Source organism: Primulina tabacum, chromosome 6 (genome assembly GCF_025594145.1).
Source record: "Primulina tabacum isolate GXHZ01 chromosome 6, ASM2559414v2, whole genome shotgun sequence".
Taxonomy (NCBI): Eukaryota; Viridiplantae; Streptophyta; class Magnoliopsida; order Lamiales; family Gesneriaceae; genus Primulina; species Primulina tabacum.
The window spans coordinates 44,272,466-44,292,914 of NC_134555.1; the positions used below are offsets into that span (position 1 = coordinate 44,272,466).

Consider the following 20,449-nt stretch of genomic DNA (forward strand, 5'->3'; position numbering starts at 1 on the left):
CGGGTACTATCAGACTTGAGTTCTGACGTTCTTGTTATCAAGGAGTTGATAAGTAAGAATGGAGCAATTGGGGTATGCTCATATAAGGACATGTTTAGTCCGAATCACATGGAGATGTGAACCCACGGCTAGTTGTATCAATGAACCATTGAGGGCCACACAAGTACTAGCTTTCTAGATCCCGTTGAGAAGTAAAATAGTTCAATATGTTGAACGGCTTATAAAGGAGTTTATAAGCGTAAATAAAATAGAAGTATGACTTCTATAAGGAGAATGTAACTTTTAATTTGAGGAAGTGTTCCTAAATTAAAAGTTGGCCAAACAAATAATGTATTTGAAAATTGTGATTTTCGTAAACATTATTATGGACTAAATTAAATTAATTCAAGTGTTGAATTAATTAAACACTAGTAGACCAAGTAGAGTCCAAATAATTAAATTAATTCAAGTGTTGAATTAATTAAATAACATTGGGCCTTGTAGAGCCCAATTAGAAATAATTATTAAACTAGTGGACTTGAGTAAATCAAGTAAACTTTAAATGGACTCAAATATGTTTGAGACATTTAAATAAAAGTCAATGGGCCTTGTAATTGTTACAAGCCCAAGTCAAAAGCATGCTTGGGAGGTAAAGAGTTGGTGAATACTTTTCATTAAAAAATTGCATGGCATGCAACTTTTGATTCAACTTTTTACAACACCAAGAAAATTGATTTTCCCTTCCTTCCTTGAAGCACTTGGCCGAAATTTTTTAAAAACATTCCTTCAATTTTTCTCTCTTTTCTTCTTCAATAGTTGAGGAAAGAAAACTCTTCCTAAAGAAAAATGTCATACATTTTCTAGTGCAAGTGTAAGGTGGATCTTTTAAGTTTGGTGGTGGGCTTGATTTTGAAGTAAGGAAGCTTGTAGATTTGTCTTGCCTTCAAGAGCTTAGTTGTATAACAACTAAGTTGGAGCCATCATCAATCTCAAGAGATTGATAGGTAACAATTTCTCAACACCCTATGAATGTCATAGTTGTGTTTTTGTATATGTTACATGCTAGTACATGAGGTGTTCAAATTTTTCTTTAAAATTTTCGGTTTTCATGCCTTGAAAACATTTTTGAACTTCTGTTGCGCATTTGAACACCCTAAAATCGATCCCCTTTCAGATGTATGTTTCCGGACTCGGAAGGTGCTGCTGTGAAACTTATGTATTTGCTGTTTTTTGAGGACATAAAAATAGTTAATACGTTCAGCTGGGGTTCTGCTGTGTTGGCATATCTTTATAGAGATAGTTGTGCGACACATCAATGAGATTAAAGGTTGATTTGTGTGGCACTGTTCAGATATTGCAGGTAATTTTACACCTCTACGGTCATTATATTTGTTGTACTTAATTTTTCTCATGATTTGATTATTTCTGTTGTATGTTGTTGCAGATTTGGGTGTGGTCTAGAATTACTCTTCTTTGCCCTGATAAAGCGCAATAACTATCTATGTCAGCAGAGCAGGCTGGAGATATGCTTCAGGGTCTACCATTCCCACCATACGGTGCACGGTACTAATAAGAAATAGTTAAAATTTATTATTATTATTTTGTTATTTAGTTTTAATGACTGTATTGTGTACTTTTATAAATTGCAGGTGGAGACGCGGATTCTCTTGGACATACACAGCCCATCATTCGGTCCGTATAATGAGAGATATGCTTGACAGGATGGTAGAAGGGCAGGTAGATATATAAATTAGTTGTTTAGAGTTTGAACTTTTTTAAAAATTCAGTCTGAATTATATATTATCAACTTGCTAATATTTTTTCATTTTATTTGCATCAGTTTCTACGGACAGTTTATGATATGGAGTCCCCGGAGGTTGTCAGAATTCTTGATGGAGATAGAATTCATCTATGTCGGTCGGCATGCGCATTGATCAATTTTCATATAGTTGAGATGCATAGACTAGAGCGGTGTCTCCGACAGTTTGGAATGCGTCAGGGTATTCTGCCACCTGCTACTAACTTCGACAATTTCCATAAACTGACGCGACAAGGCCGAAACAACTTTGATTGGGCGACATATCACAAAGATTTTGTAGAAATGTAGAATCACAGATATAATTTTGTGATTGGTGGAGATTATGTCATACCTGGTACACCCGACATCACAGTGGACTATGTTGGTTGGTATCATCACATTTCCCAAATAGTGCTCTCGCCGGCAGTGGTACCTTCAAACATCATGGGCTACCATCCTATTGATGCAAACTACCGACAATTTATCGTAAGACATGTTCAATTTATCTACATATGTACGTAAATATAATTTTTTGTATTAAATATATGTTACATAACATATGCATCTATGTCACAGACACGCCCAGCTCATGTGCAATATCCACCGATGTGGACAGGAAATGAGTTTGAACCCGGACCATTATCTTCAAATATGGCATACACTACTCCACCAGCGGTTTCAAGATTTCCATCGTATGACGCTGGTTACTTCACTCCATTTGCTGGTAGTTTTACACAATTTTTACAAAGTGACTTCGACCGGGTATGAATGAGAGTCACCCTACATTTAACACGTCGCCCATACCATTTCAACAATATTCTGACACAGAAGGGTATGAGGTTGGTGAGAACATTGCCGATACCAGTACATCTGCAGCCCAAACAAGTACGCATGGAGATGCTGAACAGATGTTAGGTCGTGGACGAGAGTGATTAGAAGACCACCGTGTGGCACTGGGGGGCATCGTTACCATCAGAATTAATTATTTATTTAGATATGCATAATTGCTTACGTCCTATTGTTGTATGTTTTTTATTTTCATTTGAAGTTGTTGCTGCAACATTTGTATTTGAATAGTGTATACAAATTATTATTGATTTTTTAAAAAAGTGGAATGTAGTGATTCTGATTTATTATTCTTTTACTAATAAATTTCCGGATAAAGTTATAGTAACGAAAAAACATAAGTATAATTACTAAATCAAGTCAAATAAGTCAACACACTTGATATTAAAACATCTTTATGACAATACAACACTGAATACATTTTATTTACTATTTCTATTAAAATGAAAAATCTGTGTCACAAACATATGTATTTGGCACCATAACTCGATTTTTTCACATGCACCTACCTGCAATGGACAATATTTATTAATAAATATAAATTTTTAATACACAATTTTGTAATTACATTAATCAATTCACATGTTATGAAGTAAAAATAAGGTACAATACGTTATTGTAGATCTTTTACCTCCCACGTTGTCTCTCCCTCGATGATGGTTGGTCCATCTTGTTTCTTATGCGTGTCCTGCGATCTCTACCAGTCTGCCTCCTTTGTCGACGAACAGTATTGTGTTGTAATTGGAATGTAGGTTCATCCCAATATTGTTCATCATGAATAGGGTAGAATCTTCCATCGTATGTGTTCACGTATTCGGTCAGTGTAAACCATGGTTGTACAAGTTGTGATGGATTTAAACCAAACCATTTTGCTGCACATATGACATGTGAACAAGGAATTCCAAATATTGTGAATTTACCACATGTGCAATCACGCGTAGAAATGTTGATAGCTTGTACATGATGTTGACGACCTGGTCTTCCTCCTGTCGCGACGGATGCTATTTTATCCCTTTGGTCAAATCTTACAACTCGATGTTCAATTGAATTTTTTGACCACATATCAAATTTAGAGTATGCATAATCGATCCATGGTTGGTTTTTTTCCAGCATCTTATCACTTCGCGCTCGCCGTTGAATGAAATAGTGCATGCATCGCTGTAAGGTCAACTCCACTATTGCAGTTATTGGAAGACGTCGAACCCCTTTCAACACACCATTAATACACTCAGACATGTTTGTCGTCATTATCCCTCATCTCCATCCACCATCATGAGCCAACGACCATTTTTCTTTTGGAATGTTTGACAAATATGTGAAAGCTGCTGCATTATTTGTTCTAATTGCCTCCATTGTCGCATTAAATTTTGCTACTTGGTGTTGTATCCCTGCTTCCCAACATAAGTCTTTCAAATGAATGTTTTTGAACTTACTGTTGAAATTAGAGCAAACATGCCTCAAACAAAAACGATGAACACCACGAGGAGGCTTGAAATCAGGGAGATCTTGCACTGCACCTGTTATACCCGCATATCTGTCAGATATAAGGCACACACCACTACACCCTCTGGTAACATGTCGTGCAACATTACTGAGGAACCAATGCCAAGACTCATAATTTTCTTCATCAACAAGCGCGAATGCTAGCGGCAAAACCTGGTTATTAGCATCCAAAGTTACTGCAATAAGTAGTTTGAGCTTATATTTTGTGTACATATGGGTACCATCTACGCTGATTATGTTGCAACAATGTCGAAAACCATCTATATATGGTTTGAATGCCCAAAACACGAAGTTCAAAATTTTATGTGGATGGTCATACGGTCGAAGATGCTTCCATTCGACAATAGTTCCTGGATTGTACTTCGACAAAGCTCCCATATATTTAGGAAGCAAAGTTACAGAGCTTTTCAATGTGCCATAGATTACCTCAACCGCGCGTTTCAAACTCTGCCATGCTTTAGCATACGATATATCATACCCATATTTTCCTTTAATACTTTCTCGCACATATTTGATCTCGTATGCAGGATCACAACGCACGATTCCCAAAAGTGTACTGGCTATCATGTTTACGTCAAGGTTGTGGTGATCTATACCGACTTGGGTAGACATGCATGTGTGATCAACACCATATTTCATGATCATGAAGTAGCCTAAACTTTTTTTCAACGATGCTCGAAGTCCCCACCCACAATTTCCACCTTTGGACCGGTTCTTGCATTTGACCTTCCAAATTGTCGGAGAACTTTGGACAACGTTATATTCACGTCTCAAAACTTGAACAGAAAAATCATTCACTGAAGATATTAAATCATTTTTGCTCTTAAAAACCATTTTTACACCGAGCTCTGGCCTTTCAGGATTGTAAAAGTTTATTCGTGATACAGAAGGAAGACCAAATGAATCTGGAATTTGTTCATCATAGACTTCATTGAAAAATTGGGGAATTTCACGTAAATGTTGCTCCGGTGCAATAGGAATATTCTCTGTCATTGTTGCTCCAGACATTAACACACGCGCAGATGTCCCTTCATTTGCAGTGTCAACACGATGATCATCTTCTCTGTCACTTGATGTAGCATACAAATCATCATTGCTATTCATGACATGATGCGAACTGTCCCCAAATAAATCATCTTGCTCAGGCATGTGTTTTGTAATTGGGGTGGGAATATTTGCAGCCTCAGCAGAACTATCAAAATATCTGACATTTGTGGTATTTTCTTCATCAGCCCATGAATTTAAATCCAATTGGCATGTTTTATTAGAACCCCATGCGACATCAACTCCTGATGGAACCGTGATATGATGATCCCAACCCCCTGAGGTAAAATCCCATTCTCGTGTTCTATTCATCCCCCATGCATAGTCTTCTTCAGTGTGAGTCATGATATGGTGATCCCAAAGACCAGTGTAGATCCCAGAGTATGTCTGAGCTGACTGTTCATCGACGTGATATATAGAAGGTCCCGCTTCATTTAAACGTACTGTTCCAAAACCTTACGTTATTACCGGCATGACTGCATCAAAATCGTAATCACTTGCTATAATGGCCCGAAAATTCGTACTTGAAAATTTGTGGAAAAATTAAAAATTTTCTTTTTAAAATAATTAAGGTGACTCATTCACAAAATAAACTTATAAATCAAGTTTAAATGTTAAAATAGCAGCGGAAAAAATTATTACTCGCCAAAATAACAAGTTAAAGTATCCAACAACTGATAAAATGTTTGAGCATAAAAAAATGGTGAATGCTGTAAATGAGGTACTCGGGTTCCACTACTGCCAATCCAAGCTAGCTCACTGGTCCCCGCCCTCGGCCCCGACATCATCAGTACCTACAACAATCAAGTCTAGTGAGCCTAAAGACTCAGCATGCATATATCGTAAATAACGAGTAAATAATATAATAAAACTGCATGTAATAAAAATATCATGTCATGAGGCATACAGTGAAAATAACTTGTCATGAGCAATTATAATACGTGCATAACTGACTGAAAATCATAAGTGAAATGTTTGCTCCTTGGAGCTCTGTAATGAAATAACATGTAATAATTTTCTGGTGAGATTATGTTCTACGCAAGTGGCCCCTGCACTGAACTGAACTGAACTGAACTGACCGGTAACTGACGACCGGATGAAGTAATGAACGTTTGATCAGACTAATGCCACAATATACTGGGTGGTACATAACTAAACTGACCGGTAACTGGCGATCGGGTGAAATAATGCTCCCATGATAGTGAGATGGCCACAAGCAATATCGCATAAATCTCAAAAATGAATATTTTCTATTTTTATGCACGTAATATAATTAAATGACATACTGAAATATCCTGTATTATTTTACCACATGGATTGGATCGTTCTCAGGCTCGCTGCGACCTAAATTTGACATGAAAAATATGCAAATGATTTTCTTGACCAAACTTTGTAATTGAATCCAAAAACGAGACAATTACGCCCAACGAATTCGTATTTAATCATGACTCCGGGCCAACCCGAACCAACACCGAACCATCATTTAGTCATGATTAAAATACACCTAAAATTATGAAATAATGCTCCAAAAATGATGCAAGTCGAAATTTTGGTGAATGGAGGCCAAAACATGAAACGCTCTTTCGAGAGTCAATTTGGCACATCGCACCGTAATTTCTCGTACGACCTCAAAAATGATCCGAATCACGAACGGCCAAAAAATGACCTTCCCAACTTGATGCGGCACTGTCCAGTCCAAGTCCATAGGCTAAAAGCCAACCAAGAACTCGAACAAGCCACTGAACCGAAGCAGCAAGTTGCTGTCCACAAAAATACAGCAGCTGTGCTTTGGTTTCCTTGCGTCGTTTGCGAGGCTAATGGCTATTGGGGCTTGAACCACCGATCAGAACCTCTTACCAACATCCTAGGGTATGATTTGAACCATGTCTAAGGGCCCTAGGCCAGCCACAATTCACACCACACCCAAAGCCAACCGAAAGTCCCACCCGAGAGCACCCTTGCATGCGTGTGGTGTTTTGCTTAGTTTGCTGTCTCGTGTCGTTCCAGTGGCCATTTGATTGACCATGGCACAATCTAGACATCCAGAGGTATGGTATGAACCATGGCTAAAGGCCATAGGCCAACCAAGATCCACACCATTCCACAAAACCGAAAGTTACACTTGCTGTAAAATGAGAAGGCCGAAGGGGGAAGGGGCCGTTCTTGTATTTTGATTTAAAAACCGATGCAACCATGGACCAAGCCTCAAAAGGGCGACTTGGTCACGTCTTAGACATGCTATGGAGGTGTTCAAACCAGGGTTACAGGCCCAAGAGCCAACCAAGGTTCGATCCATCCATAGACAAGCAAAAACAAAGTTTTCGAAACCCAATTCTGCACTTATGGGGAGGTTGCTGTCATTTTGATTTCCAGCAAGCATGGGGGCTGAACTAATGGACCAACATGGTCCTAAACCATTCTAGTACATGTCTAGAAGCCACCTTGGGAGCCTAGGGTCGAACAATACCTGAAACCATCAAAAACGTGCAAACCGTGAAGCATGAAATGGAATGAAACCGTGCAGAATTTTGTTTACCAACAAGCTGCTGTCATATTTCGGTTTTGATTGAAAGATCATGATCATGTAGTGCTTAAAATTCATAATACAACTTGATTGAAGAGCAAGGAAGAACATATGCATGCCTGGTTTCTTTTTTGAAAAGGAAAACGAACGAAACGCAACGACGCGGCGCGGAGGAGACGGAGCGTTTTTCTTTCTTGCTTGCTACTTGATTTTTCCCTCTTGTTATTAGCTATGAGGCTCACGTTTTTCTACTCTGAAATTCTCTCAGTTTTGGTGATGGGGGAGGGGAAATGGTGGTTAGGAGAGTGAGGGGAAGGGGTTGCAATATAAGTGGGATGGCAAGACCAAGTCTCATCTCTTTTAAATTTTGAATTTGTTTGATATCAAATATTTGTTGCAGGGATCATATGATGAGGTGTGGCCGATTTTTTCATGCTAAACTAGACTAGTATAATGTTCTAATATTAATTAATTAAGGGTGAAAAGATTATCATGCTAAGGAATGACAAGGAAAGGGTCAAAGGTGAGTTGGCAAAGAATTTTGATTAATCATCTAAGGGGCCGAAAATTAAACAATTAAATGGGGGGGAAATATTATTTAGTTAGTGTATTTTAAATCTTTAAAGCCTTACCTATCCTTTAAATAATTTAGTGAATTAACACATCAATTAAGGAACCTAAATGAACTTATTTCCTACTCACCTCAAGTTACTAAAATAATTCCTTAAACCTTCTTTTAACTTAAATTAACTTACTAGTTAGCTAAAATAAACTCTGGGAATGTTTTCTAAATTTTAAATTTTATCTCAAAACTTCAACTCCAGTCCGGCCTCACTGAATTAACTGAAAAAATAAAAATTAAACTACTGCATAAAATAATTAACTTTAAAGAAAAGCATTTAAATACTCATGCAATAAAATCATTTTAATTTAAAATACTTGAATTATGCATGGCTTAGACGTAGACTAATTTACGGGTTCTACACTTACGTTCTGTAACACTGGCGATGAATCAACATACAAGTACATGCAATCCAGTGTCGGCAACTCAAACATAGATTGTAAACTATCATCATCTGTGATATAGACATGCTCTTCAATGTTACTAGACAACGAGCTATAACAATATTTCGTTGACAATTTGATGCAGAATTTTGATGGGTCGATCTCCAGCTTGTGATGCACATAATTCACCAGTAGGGAAAATGTAGTAGAGAGAGAGATTTTAATGGGCCTGGTCGCGGGGATACTATATCCAACCCTACCATCTTCAATAATGATATAACCACTTACGTAAAGTAAGGCCCTGACAGTATCCATGTCTGCAATCAAAAACTATGACATAATGTATACAATCATAACAAAATTTAATTACAACTTTCTAACACATATATTAAAACTATGACATAATGTATACAATCATAATAAAATTTCAAGAATCACTTACAAGTTTTTTATTATTATTATTATTAAAATTTATATTGTTAAATCATTTTTATTAAAATTTATATTTAATTAAACCAGTGTTTGTTTTTATAATAATAAAAAAATTGTTATGATTTATATTAAAAATTTAAGTTTTTAAACATGTGTTATTAAAATTTTCAAATATATCAATTTCTTATATTAACAATTTTAACAATTAAGAGTATCGATAAATTTAAAATAAAAATAAAAATAATAAATATAGATAAATGAAAAATTTAAAAGATAAACTTATATTTGTCAAAATTGTTTTTCTACATAAGCACGTGAAATTTTTTTTCCTTGAAACTTAATTTAGTTATTAAAATAAAAGTTTAAATTAAATTAATTCTAAATGTATCATTGAATAAAAATATATTAGTATTATTATTATTACTATTATTATTATTATTATTACTAATTTAATACATGTACTGTCGAGGCGTGCAACTTTGAAATAATTATAAAGAGTCATTTATATTATTATTTTTTTAAAAAAATGGTTAATACATGTAACATTTGGTAAGTAGGCGTGATACATTAATTTTACAATTAGTTTTTTTCTTAATTTATTTTATTACATTAATGTAATTAATACACTAAACAGTAACAAAACTTTTAATATTAACTCATTCTCATATTTAAATGATATAATATAATTACATTTAAAATACAAACTTTGAATTTTTTTTTCCAACATCAACAATTTATGTTTATTATTAATATTCATAATAGTAATTTTATAATATAAAAATAATTAAAAAATAAAAAATAACAATATTATACATTATTACAAGGAAATCGAAAAAAATTATAATTACATTAATAAAACGTAAATAATACAATTAAAATATAAGAGATTATTTAAATTACTTTTTCAAGTGTGGTCGTACAGAAATTGTAAATGAATCAGCGAACGATGTTCAATATCTGCAATAAATTACAAACATTATCAGAAATATTATACAAAAATATATCCAATATAAAAACAAAAAAAAAGATTTGACTGAGACTCGGCGCAATTCTCCCAAATTCTGATACCTAGCACAATTCTCCCAAATTAACTTCTGAATTACTGAGACTCGACGCAAATCTATAAAATTCTGTTATTCGACAGAATTTCCTCAAATCAAATTAGAAATTCTAATAATCACACGATCGACGCAAATTATAAAGGAAAGAGAGTCACGGATTTTAAAAATTATAACTAACAAAAAAAAAATCACAAAGCGAAGAAAACAAAAAATTGCGTAGGAAAATGTAGAATATTTGTGACGAAGGATTTTGATGAAAGAATATTTGCGCTGAAGATGGATGAGAAACAATGTCAAATACTCGGTGCAATTTATAGGGAGAAAAAAGAGGTCACAGATTCAGAATTCGTGACCCACTGTCACGGATTCATTGAATTCGAGACATTATTCAGACGTCAAATTTTTTTTTTAAATTCTGAATCCACGGCAGTAAATTCCGGATTGTAATATTTTTACAAAGTTTCCAATTCCGCAATATTTTAATAAATAAGTTTTAAAATATATTATTTTTTTAAAAAAAACCCCAAACTCTCCAAGCCCATTCCCCAAAGCCCAACTTATTTCATACACGCTATTAAAAAAAAAGAATGAAAGCATCAGAAGTGGAACCTTTTCCCCAAACTCATTGCCTCTATCGTCCAGCTCCATCTATCACTGTTGTCGTCCTTGTCGTCGGAAAATAACTTTCTGAAGCTCGTGCCTCGTACAAGTTAGCCCAAGTGGTCCCTTGTTCGATTTCAGTCCGAAGAGTGTGAACTGAGCTTGTCGTTTCTTCTTTGCTGATGCCCGAGCTTCACTCGAAATTTCCAGGTTTCTTCTTTGTCGATTTAGGGTCCTTTAGATGCTTGCGTTGCTCGGTTTCAACTTTTATTAGTAGCATACGAATCATTTGAAATGTCGATTTTGGAATTTTAGGCTAAAGTATTGGATCTTTGGAAATAATTATGAGTTGATGTGAAATGATGATTTGCCACATGTTTGGATTCGTCAGGAAGCCCTCAAAATAATTATTATGGTATTGTAAGTTTTTGGTTGCGCTCAAAAATCTATATTATTATGATATTTATATCGACGTGTAAGAATATTCAATGGATGTTATTTGTTGTTATGTTCCTTGAATGTTTTATCTGATGCATTAATTGGGATGGCATAGCATGTTGAGCTTTGACTTCTTTGAGGACGCTTTATGTTGATTCTGTTGAGATATACTGATTAATCAGATAGATGATTGGGATAAGATTAGTCATATTCACAGATGATAGCTAGGGACGAGTGGCTTTGCAAATCGCGTTCCCGATGTTACATGTATGGACGAGCGACGATTTGATTTTGCATTCCTGGCACGGGTGGCCACTGTTGATGATGTTATCCGTTTGGTATCCGTTATTTCATTGTCATCATTCATGCATCGCATAACAACGCATTTTACTATGTATTATTACATGTCATTTATATACGTCGTAATTTTACTGATTTGTCATACTCTATTTTCTTTTTATGTTGTGTTTAGTTTTTATGCCACAACAGATAATCCAAGTTGATTTGACAATTCAGGTGGAGCGTCAGCGAGTGGTGCCTAGTAATTGCATTGGTTTGTGTCAGAGTTTATATATATATAGGCTTTTACGTTGGTTTGGATTTGGTTTGTGTTGTTTTGTGTCTAGTATTCACTATGTAGGATATTGGTTTGGTTGATTGTGAACTTGACTTTTCGAGAGTATATTGACGATCTTGTGTTTATGAAATTTTTGAGACATTCTACTTACGAAGAGATTATGCCAAAAATTTTGTAGGCCATAAAGAAATTTTTTTAACTAGTTTTCGCTGTTTACGTTAATTAATCATTGTTGCTTGGTCATTATATGCTAAATAAGAGCATATGTCTTCATAGTTGATTGCAAACCACATTCCCGATGTTACATGGATGGACGAGCGACGATTTTATGTTGCATTCGTAGTACGGGTGGCCACTGTTGATGATGTTATTCGTTTGGACTCCGTTTGGTATCCGTTATTTCATTTTCATCATCCATGCATCGCATAACAATGCATTTTACTATGTATTATTACATGTTATTTATATATGTTGTAATTTTACTTATTTTTCGTACTCTATTTTCTTTTTATGTTGTGATTGTTTTTTATGCCATAACAGATTATCAGGGGATTTGACAAATCAGGTGGAGCGTCAGCGAGTGGTGCCTAATAGTTGCATTGGTTTGATACATTTGCCAGTGAGATGTCTTGTGTAGCTGTATTGTAAAGGTTTTTACGTCGGTTTGGATTTGGTTTGTGTTGTGTCTAGTACTCACCAGTGCGGTTGTAGAATATTGGTTTGGTTGATTATGAACTTGACTTTTGTTGTGTTTTTGAAATTTTTGGAATATTCTACTTACGAGGAGATCACGAGAAAAATTTGTAGGTCATAAAGAAATTTTTTAACTAGTTTTCACTGTTTACGTTAATTAATTCTTGTTTCTTGGTCATTATATGCTAAATAGGAGCACATGTCTTCATAGTTGGTTTTAGAACGTACACAAAGATACTATCAAGTTAGAGCATATGACACTCGAGTCTAGACAAAAATAGAATGATTGTGTCGTGTTTGATTACTTGCTTTACTTGTTTATATTCTTTGAATTATTTGACTTAGCATGGTTAGAGCTTGTAATTGATTAGGTTTTGACATTTAGTTTAGTATTTTATCCATTAGTTTAAGTTTCTGCTTTTCTTATATATATTGAGCCGATTATTTTATTTCTGCATGTGGATTAGGTACTTATGTCTTTTATATAGAATTCGGATGTAGACACAGAAAATGAAATGGAGTTATTCATGAATCCGAAGCTCAAAATGTGAAAGGACTTCACGATAATGGCCAGGGAATATGAGAGGGTGGACATCTTCGTGGGGAAGCTCGAAATGTTAATGTTGAGTATGTAGTGGATCAAGAACCCCAAATCCATCCAGGGAGGCATAGAGTTAGGAATATTGATGTTAATCATGATGTGGATCAGTTGATTAGATGAATGAGTGAAATGGAACTAATAATCTCCAGATTTCAAAGTATGCGTCCTCTTTGATTCTTCAGAACCGAGGATGATGAGAAAGTTGTAGTATATTTAAAAAGTATGAAATGCTTGTTTAATATGTTAGAAGACACTTCAGATCTGCAGCTTAAGTTGTCTATTTGTCAGTTAAAACTTCGAGCACAGTTATGATGGGAAACCACTCAGGAAGCTCTCAAAGAATCATGTGAAATAGTTACTTGGGTATATTTTGTGCTCAGTTTCCTAAAATATATTCGCCACCTTCGTATTATTCTGCAAAGGAAGCTGAATTCAATATATTAACTCGATGAAACATGACTATAGGATAATATGTCTCCCAATTCTCGGTGCTTCTTTCATATGTTCCCCATGTTGCTGACAGTGACCAAAACAAGTTATCACATTTTATGCAAGGTCTGAATCAAACCATTTGTACTTTGGTGGTAGTTGGAGTGCCTGTTAATTATGTTGATGTTGTAGAGAAAGCCAAGAATGTGGAGGCAACCCAACTTTGGGAAGAACCATGGCCAGTTCGACCATCTTTTCCTCGGGGTTCTGGGACAACGTGCCGATGCCTATGGATGCACCACTATATCAACTTTTATTGCCATATCAGCCTTCACAGTCCTATCAGCAGTTTAAGCTCAAAAGTTCAAGTCCAAGGGAAAAGAGTTCAAGAAAAAGTCGTGTATAGTTCTTCCAGTTCCGGCAGTCAGCATGGGGAAGGTTTCGTTGGGTCGTCATGTGGAGTATTTTGTGATTGTTGTGGTGGTAAGCATTACAATACTCGGTGTACATGGGTTTAAGGGTCGTGTCATGTCTATGAGAAAATTTGACATTATGTCAGAGTATGTCCGAATGCTGGAAGACACCAGTTTAACAGCCTCAGTTTGGTCAAGGTTTCAGAGGACCAGTAGCTAGACCTTTTGTACCGAATCAGTCTTTCCAACAGTCGAGATATCCTCTGCCTAGAGGTTCTGCTCAAGAGAATTTTACAGGGCCACAACAGGCTCGAGTACATGCTCTAACTCAATATCAGGTCCATCAAGCACCAGACGGAGTTATTGCGGGTATTTTTGTATTATTTTTTACCTTCTTACATGTATACCGATAGACATGTGATTATCTCATTCGTTTTTATCTATTGCATTTGTTGATGACCATGATATTGCTATTAATCTGTTGATAGATAATGTGTCAGTCTCTACTTCTGTCATTGTATGCTTTATGTCTGGTGAAATAATCCTGAATTATGTGATTAGATTCGATTATAATATTATGGTAACTAATCTAATCAAGCTACCTATGTTTAACTTTGACTGTATTCTGGAAATGAATAATATATTAAATTATTGAGCTACCATTGATTGTTTCCATGGAGTTACTAGATTCATACCGTATTATGGGAGTAAATTAATTACCGGCAGCTAAATAAATCTATTGTGAAGAATAAATATCATCCCTCACGTATCGATAACTTGTTTGATAACTTGCATGGTACATCAGTCTATTCCAAGCATAGTTATTAAAAGCGTGCGCTTGGTTGTGCCTAGGCGACTGGCCTGATCGGGCGCACCAATAACCCAGCTGCAACACTTGAAAAAAGTGTGTTTAAAGCGTGCGGCTCTGCCTAGGCATGGAGCTTGGAGATGCGCAAAGCGTGCGCTTTAAAGAAGTGGGCTGATATTTTGTAGGTAAATAAAAATTAACTCGAACCCAACCAATTTTGAAGCCCACTTAGCAAAGCCGTGGCTATTTAATGATTTTTTAAAAAAAATCATATTGTCATTCATTATACAATATTTTTTTAACAGAAATTTAAGAAGTCATCTATTCAAACTATTACTGTAATCTTCTTTATCTTATGATGATGATAATATAGTTGAGTAGTATGATGAAGAATTTGATGATTTAGATGATACTGCAATCTTTTATGCAAATTTTTAATCTAATTTTTTCTACACTCGTGACTCATCATTGTTTTGGATGACGACGACGTAGTTGCAGATGATGAAGAAAAATTTGATGATTTACTATTTGAAGTTTTTTTCTTAATATACTATGAATTGATGACTTACTAATGAACTTTAGATGATTAAAGTTTTTTCTTTGGTTATGATTTACGTTACACCATCTATTAATGAATTGTTATTTATAATATTTGATATCTTTGTAAAAAAATATTTAATTTACGTAATATTATAGTATACATCACTTTATATATATTGAACTTTAAAAGTTATGTCAAATGTGCTTTACTTCGATAAAACGTACGCTTTGTCTTGCGCCTTAGGCTCCAGGGTACCCTAGAACTTTAGTGCGCCTTGCCTCATAAATAACTATGATTCCAAGATCGATCTTCGTTCTGGATATGTATCGATGACTTGTTTGTTATTGTCTTCATGGATGACATTTTGATTTATTAAAAAACAAAGAAGAAGCACCAAGAACATTTAAGATTAGTCCTCCAGACACTCAGATAGTGCAGTTGTATGCCAAATTTTCTAAGTGTGAATTTTTGTTGGACAAAGTAGTATTTTTGGGCCATGTTATTTCATCTCAAGGAGTATAAATAGATCCCAATAAGGTTGAAGTTGCTATCAATTGGCCAAAATCGATGAATGTTAATGGTAGACTTGTGGCTCCTAATTTGATATATCTGAAAGAAGTTATACTACGTGAAGCACATTGTAGTCTACATTGTGTTCATCTAGGAAATCGAAAGATGTATCATACCTCGAGAGCTCATTATTGGTGGAAAGTCATGAAGAATGAGATTTTTGATTTTGTGGCTAAATGTTTAACATGCCAACATGTTAAAGCTGATACAATGAGACCAAGTGGTATATTACATAGTCTTGAAGTGCCACTGTGGAATAAGGAGCACACTGCTATAGATTTCATGAAACCCCTACCTCGTTCTAATCGTGGCTGTGATGTGATTTGGGTGATTATGGATAGATCGTCTAAATTAGCCCATTTTATTTCGTATTATCATACTTGTGCTTATATGAAAATGAAAATTTTTGAAATCGTACATTGATCATGTAGTGAGATTGCATGGTGTACCATTGACCATAGTATCTGATCATGATCCCATGTTTTCTTTGAAGTTATGGGGAAGTTTGCAATTAGCTTTGGATTCGTAGTTGTCATGAACATTGCCTATCACCTCCAAATAGATGGTCAGTCAAAAAGGACTGTACAGACATTGGAGGATAAGTTGTGAGCAGTTGTAATGGATTTTAGTTGTGGTTGGCAATAATAATTGTCTCTGGTTGAATTATCTTATAATAATAGTTTTCGGGAAACGATCGACATGACACAATTTGAAGCTTTATATAGCAGGAAATGCATATCGCCGATATATTTGGAAGATATAGGAGAAATACAAATTTCAAGACCATAATTTATTCAATAAATGAGAGATAAAGTTGAATTGATAAAAAAAGAAAAAAATGAAAGCAGCTCGAGATCGTCAATTCAATTACGATCAAGCTTACATCCTGCATAATCTGCATCTGAATATCCAACTAGATTGAACGAGGAGTCTTTAGAGTACCATAACCCAACATTTTGAGTGCCTTTAAGATATTTTAAAATACGTTTGGCAGCTGAAAAATGTGATTGCGTAGGGTTTGCTTGAAATCTAGCACACATACAGACAACAAATACATTATCAGGATGACTAGCAGTTAGGTACAATAATGAACCTATTAAACCTCTGTAAAGTGTCGCCTCAACTGATATTCCCCCTTGATCAGTGTCCAGTTTAACTGATGAACTCATGGGAGTACTTGCAGCTGAACATGATTCCATGCCAAATTTTTTCAGCAACTCCTTCGTGTATTTAGTCTGACTGATAAAAATGCCAGTCTCCAATTGCTTCACTTGTAGTCCAAAGAAAAATGTCAGTTCACCCATTATGCTCATTTCAAATTTATCCTGCATCAACTTAGCAAATTTCTCGCATAATATGGGGTTAGTTGACCCAAATATAATGTCATCAACATAAATTTGAAAGAGTAAAATATGATCATTCTTTGTAAATTTGAAAAATGTCTTGTCAACTGATCCAACAGAAAAATCGTGATCAGTTAGAAATTTTGAAAGAGTTTCATATCAAGCTCTTGGAGCTTGTTTAAGACCATATAAGGTTTTGTTCAAATGGTAGACATGATCAGGAAAATGATGATTGATGAAACCTGGAGGTTTTCAACATAGACTTCTTCTTGCAACTGACCATTCAGGAATGCACTCTTTACATCCATTTAGTAGACTTTGAGATTCTTGAATGATGCATAGGCAATGAATATTCTGATTGCCTCCAGTCTTGCAACTGGTGCATATGTCTCATCATAGTCAATTCCTTCTTCCTGCCTGTATCTTTGTGCTACTAGCCTTGCTTTGTTGCGCACAACTGAACCGTCTTCGTTCAGTTTGTTCCTGTACACCCATTTTGTACCTATAACAGTTTTTGAAATTACTCTTGGAACTAGGTTCCAGACATTGTTATGGGTAAACTGATTTAGCTCTTCTTGCATGTTAGGATCAGTAAGAGCTTCATCAGTTTTCTTTGGTTCTAGTTGGGAAACAAAAGCAGAATGAATAAACAAATTAAGCATTTGATTTCTTGTTCTTACCGGGTCAGATGGATTACCTAGTACCAATTCTGGAGGATGTGATTTCTTTCATCTGAGTTCAGCGTTTGTTGCTTCTATACCAGGAACTGCTTCTGTAGGCAACTGAATGTTTTCAGTTTCAGTTGGAGCTGTTTCAGTTGGTAACTGAATATCATTTGTTTGCTCCACCAACTGATTATCAAGAGAGGGTTCCTGTTCGACTGATTGATCTAATATTTCAGGTTTAGGTGTTTGAAGGATGTTTCTATTGATATGATTGTCCTCTTCATCATCATCCTCCAAACTGATCTCTGTAAGTTGATCAACTAGTTCAACTGGATCAGTTGGCTTATTAGTTAGTACATATTTTTTTTCAAAAATAACATGGATAGATTCTTCAACATTCAAATAATTTTTATTAAAAACTCTATATGCTTTGTTAACTGAAGAATATCCAAGAAATATTCCCTCTGCAGATTTTGCATCAAAGGTTTTTAAATGATTTTTACCATTATCAAGGATAAAACATCTGCAGCCGAATATTTTGAGGTATGAAACCACACTTTTTCGTCCATGCCAGTTCTCATAAGGTGTTTTCAAATGATTTTTGTTAATCATCGATCTGTTCTGAGTATAACACGCAGTGTTTACTGCCTCTGCCCAAAACCTTTGATAAATACCAGAATCAGCAAGCATTGTTCTAGCAGCTTCTTTAAGGGTCCGATTTATCCTCTCAGCTACACCATTTTGCTGAGGAGTTCTAGATGCTGAAAGCTCATGCTTAATTCCAGCATTTTCTAAAAAATTTGAAAGAGTTTGATTGATGAATTCAATTCCTCGATCGGATCTGATTCAATCAATTCCAAATGATTTTTCATTTAATAGTCTTTTGATAAGCTTGATCAGTTGTGCAGCAGTTTGGTCTTTGGATTTGAGACAAATAACCCAAGTAAATCTTGAAAAATCATCCACAACCACCAAGGTGTATTTGATTCTCCCTAAGCACATGACTGGTATTGGACCAAATATATCCATATGTAACAGCTCTAAGTATCGGGAAGAGGATTTACGACCCTTGTTTTTAAAAGAAGATTTTACTTGTTTACCAAACTGACATGCTGAACAAATTTTATCTTTGGTAAAATCCATTTTGGGCAAACCAGTGACAAGATCGTGGTTACTCAGATATGCAATATATTTAAAGTTCAGATGGTTTAATCTCTTATGTCACAACCAGTTTTTAGAAGATTTTGAAGCAATAAAACATACTGGTGCATAAGGTTGATCATTCCAACTGACATTGTAAGTGTTTCCACACTGTTTGCCGGTTAGGATGACCTCATCAGTTGAGTCTTTGACTGAACAACTGAACTGAGAATCCATTATCGCATAACTAACTGATGCTAATCAGATTATACTCGAGATTCTCAACTAATAAAACATCATTAATGATAAAGTTACCATGGATAAGCTTACCCTTACCCACAGTTTTACCTTTGGAATTATCTCCAAAACTGATGTTTGGTCCAGTGTACTTGATCAGTTGAGATAACAAGTTTGCATCTCCCGTCATGTGTCGTGAGCATCCACTATCCAAGTACCAGATTGATTCCTTGCTTGTACCTGTTACCTGCAATCAAACACAAGATATAATTTTGGTACCCATTTCTATTTGGATCCTATACTGATTAGTCCTTTAGGAACCCATACTTGGATTAGTCCGACTGACTGTCCAGTTGCTGTATTCTGGATGGTCTTTCTCGATTTGTGTGTGCTTGGTGTGTAGTGTGCAGATAAGACAACATGTGATTTAGCTTTGTTCAACTGATTGTTCTGCCGATATCTTTTCTGAACTAGCTTGCTGTTATAGTAATTGGAGTAGCCATTTGAATAATTTCTGCTGAATATTTTTGACGACTGACTACGTGAGTCAGTTAAAACTTTTGGGTTATAACCAATATCATATCTTCTAGCCTTGTTCGTACTTTCAGTAGGCTGTTCAACCAGTTTACTTGGCTCAGTTTGTTCTGGTACCACAACTGATTTGACAAAGTGAATGTATTTCCCTTTATCCATATTCAATTTTGGTCGAGTATCATTGGAAGACATTTCATCTTGGTTGCTGAACCCTAAACCAGTTTTATGAGTAACTGATTTCTGTGAATTCTGCATTTCAGTTAATGCAACAGATGATTTGTTCCAAGCCTGAATAAGCTTAGTTTGCTTTGAATTTTCAAGCATCACTTCCGAATCATTGATTGATTCCTGCTTCTTTCAGCATTGAGCTCAGCAATCTGCCTCTTTAGACTCAACACATCAGTTTTAGTTTTATTGTCTATGGGATCAGTTTGCTTTGCTCTGGTCTTTTCAACAGATAAGGCAAGCTTGTGGTACTCATTAACCATGTCATGAAGAGTTGAAATGAGTTCTTCTCTAGTGAAATCAGTTGAGCTGAAGTCAAATACCTGTTGACTACTTGACTCCACTTCTGTATCATCAGCCATAAGACATTTCACTTCCTCTTCACCATCACTGGAACTGCATGAGGTTTCTGGCTCTGACTCCTCGCTGTCAGTTTCTACCCA

General features: G+C 35.4%; 1 protein-coding gene across 3 annotated transcripts; it reads left to right on the forward strand.

Moving 5' to 3' along the window:
- Positions 1–1,158: 1,158 nt before the first annotated feature.
- LOC142548305 (serine/threonine-protein phosphatase 7 long form homolog) lies at positions 1,159–2,786 on the forward strand. 3 transcript variants are annotated; one of them, XM_075656615.1, is made up of 5 exons: positions 1,159–1,339; positions 1,424–1,542; positions 1,629–1,716; positions 1,820–2,263; positions 2,354–2,786. In XM_075656615.1, the coding sequence occupies exons 2-4, from the start codon at positions 1,481–1,483 to the stop codon at positions 2,084–2,086; spliced, it is 417 nt and encodes a 138-aa protein (XP_075512730.1). In that variant the 5' UTR covers positions 1,159–1,339; positions 1,424–1,480; the 3' UTR covers positions 2,087–2,263; positions 2,354–2,786. The 3 variants fall into 3 exon arrangements, with proteins under 3 accessions (XP_075512730.1, XP_075512731.1, XP_075512729.1); XM_075656616.1 differs by lacking the exon at positions 1,159–1,339 and having other exon boundaries at positions 1,380–1,542; positions 1,820–2,295; XM_075656614.1 differs by lacking the exon at positions 1,159–1,339 and having other exon boundaries at positions 1,380–1,542.
- Positions 2,787–20,449: the final 17,663 nt, after the last annotated feature.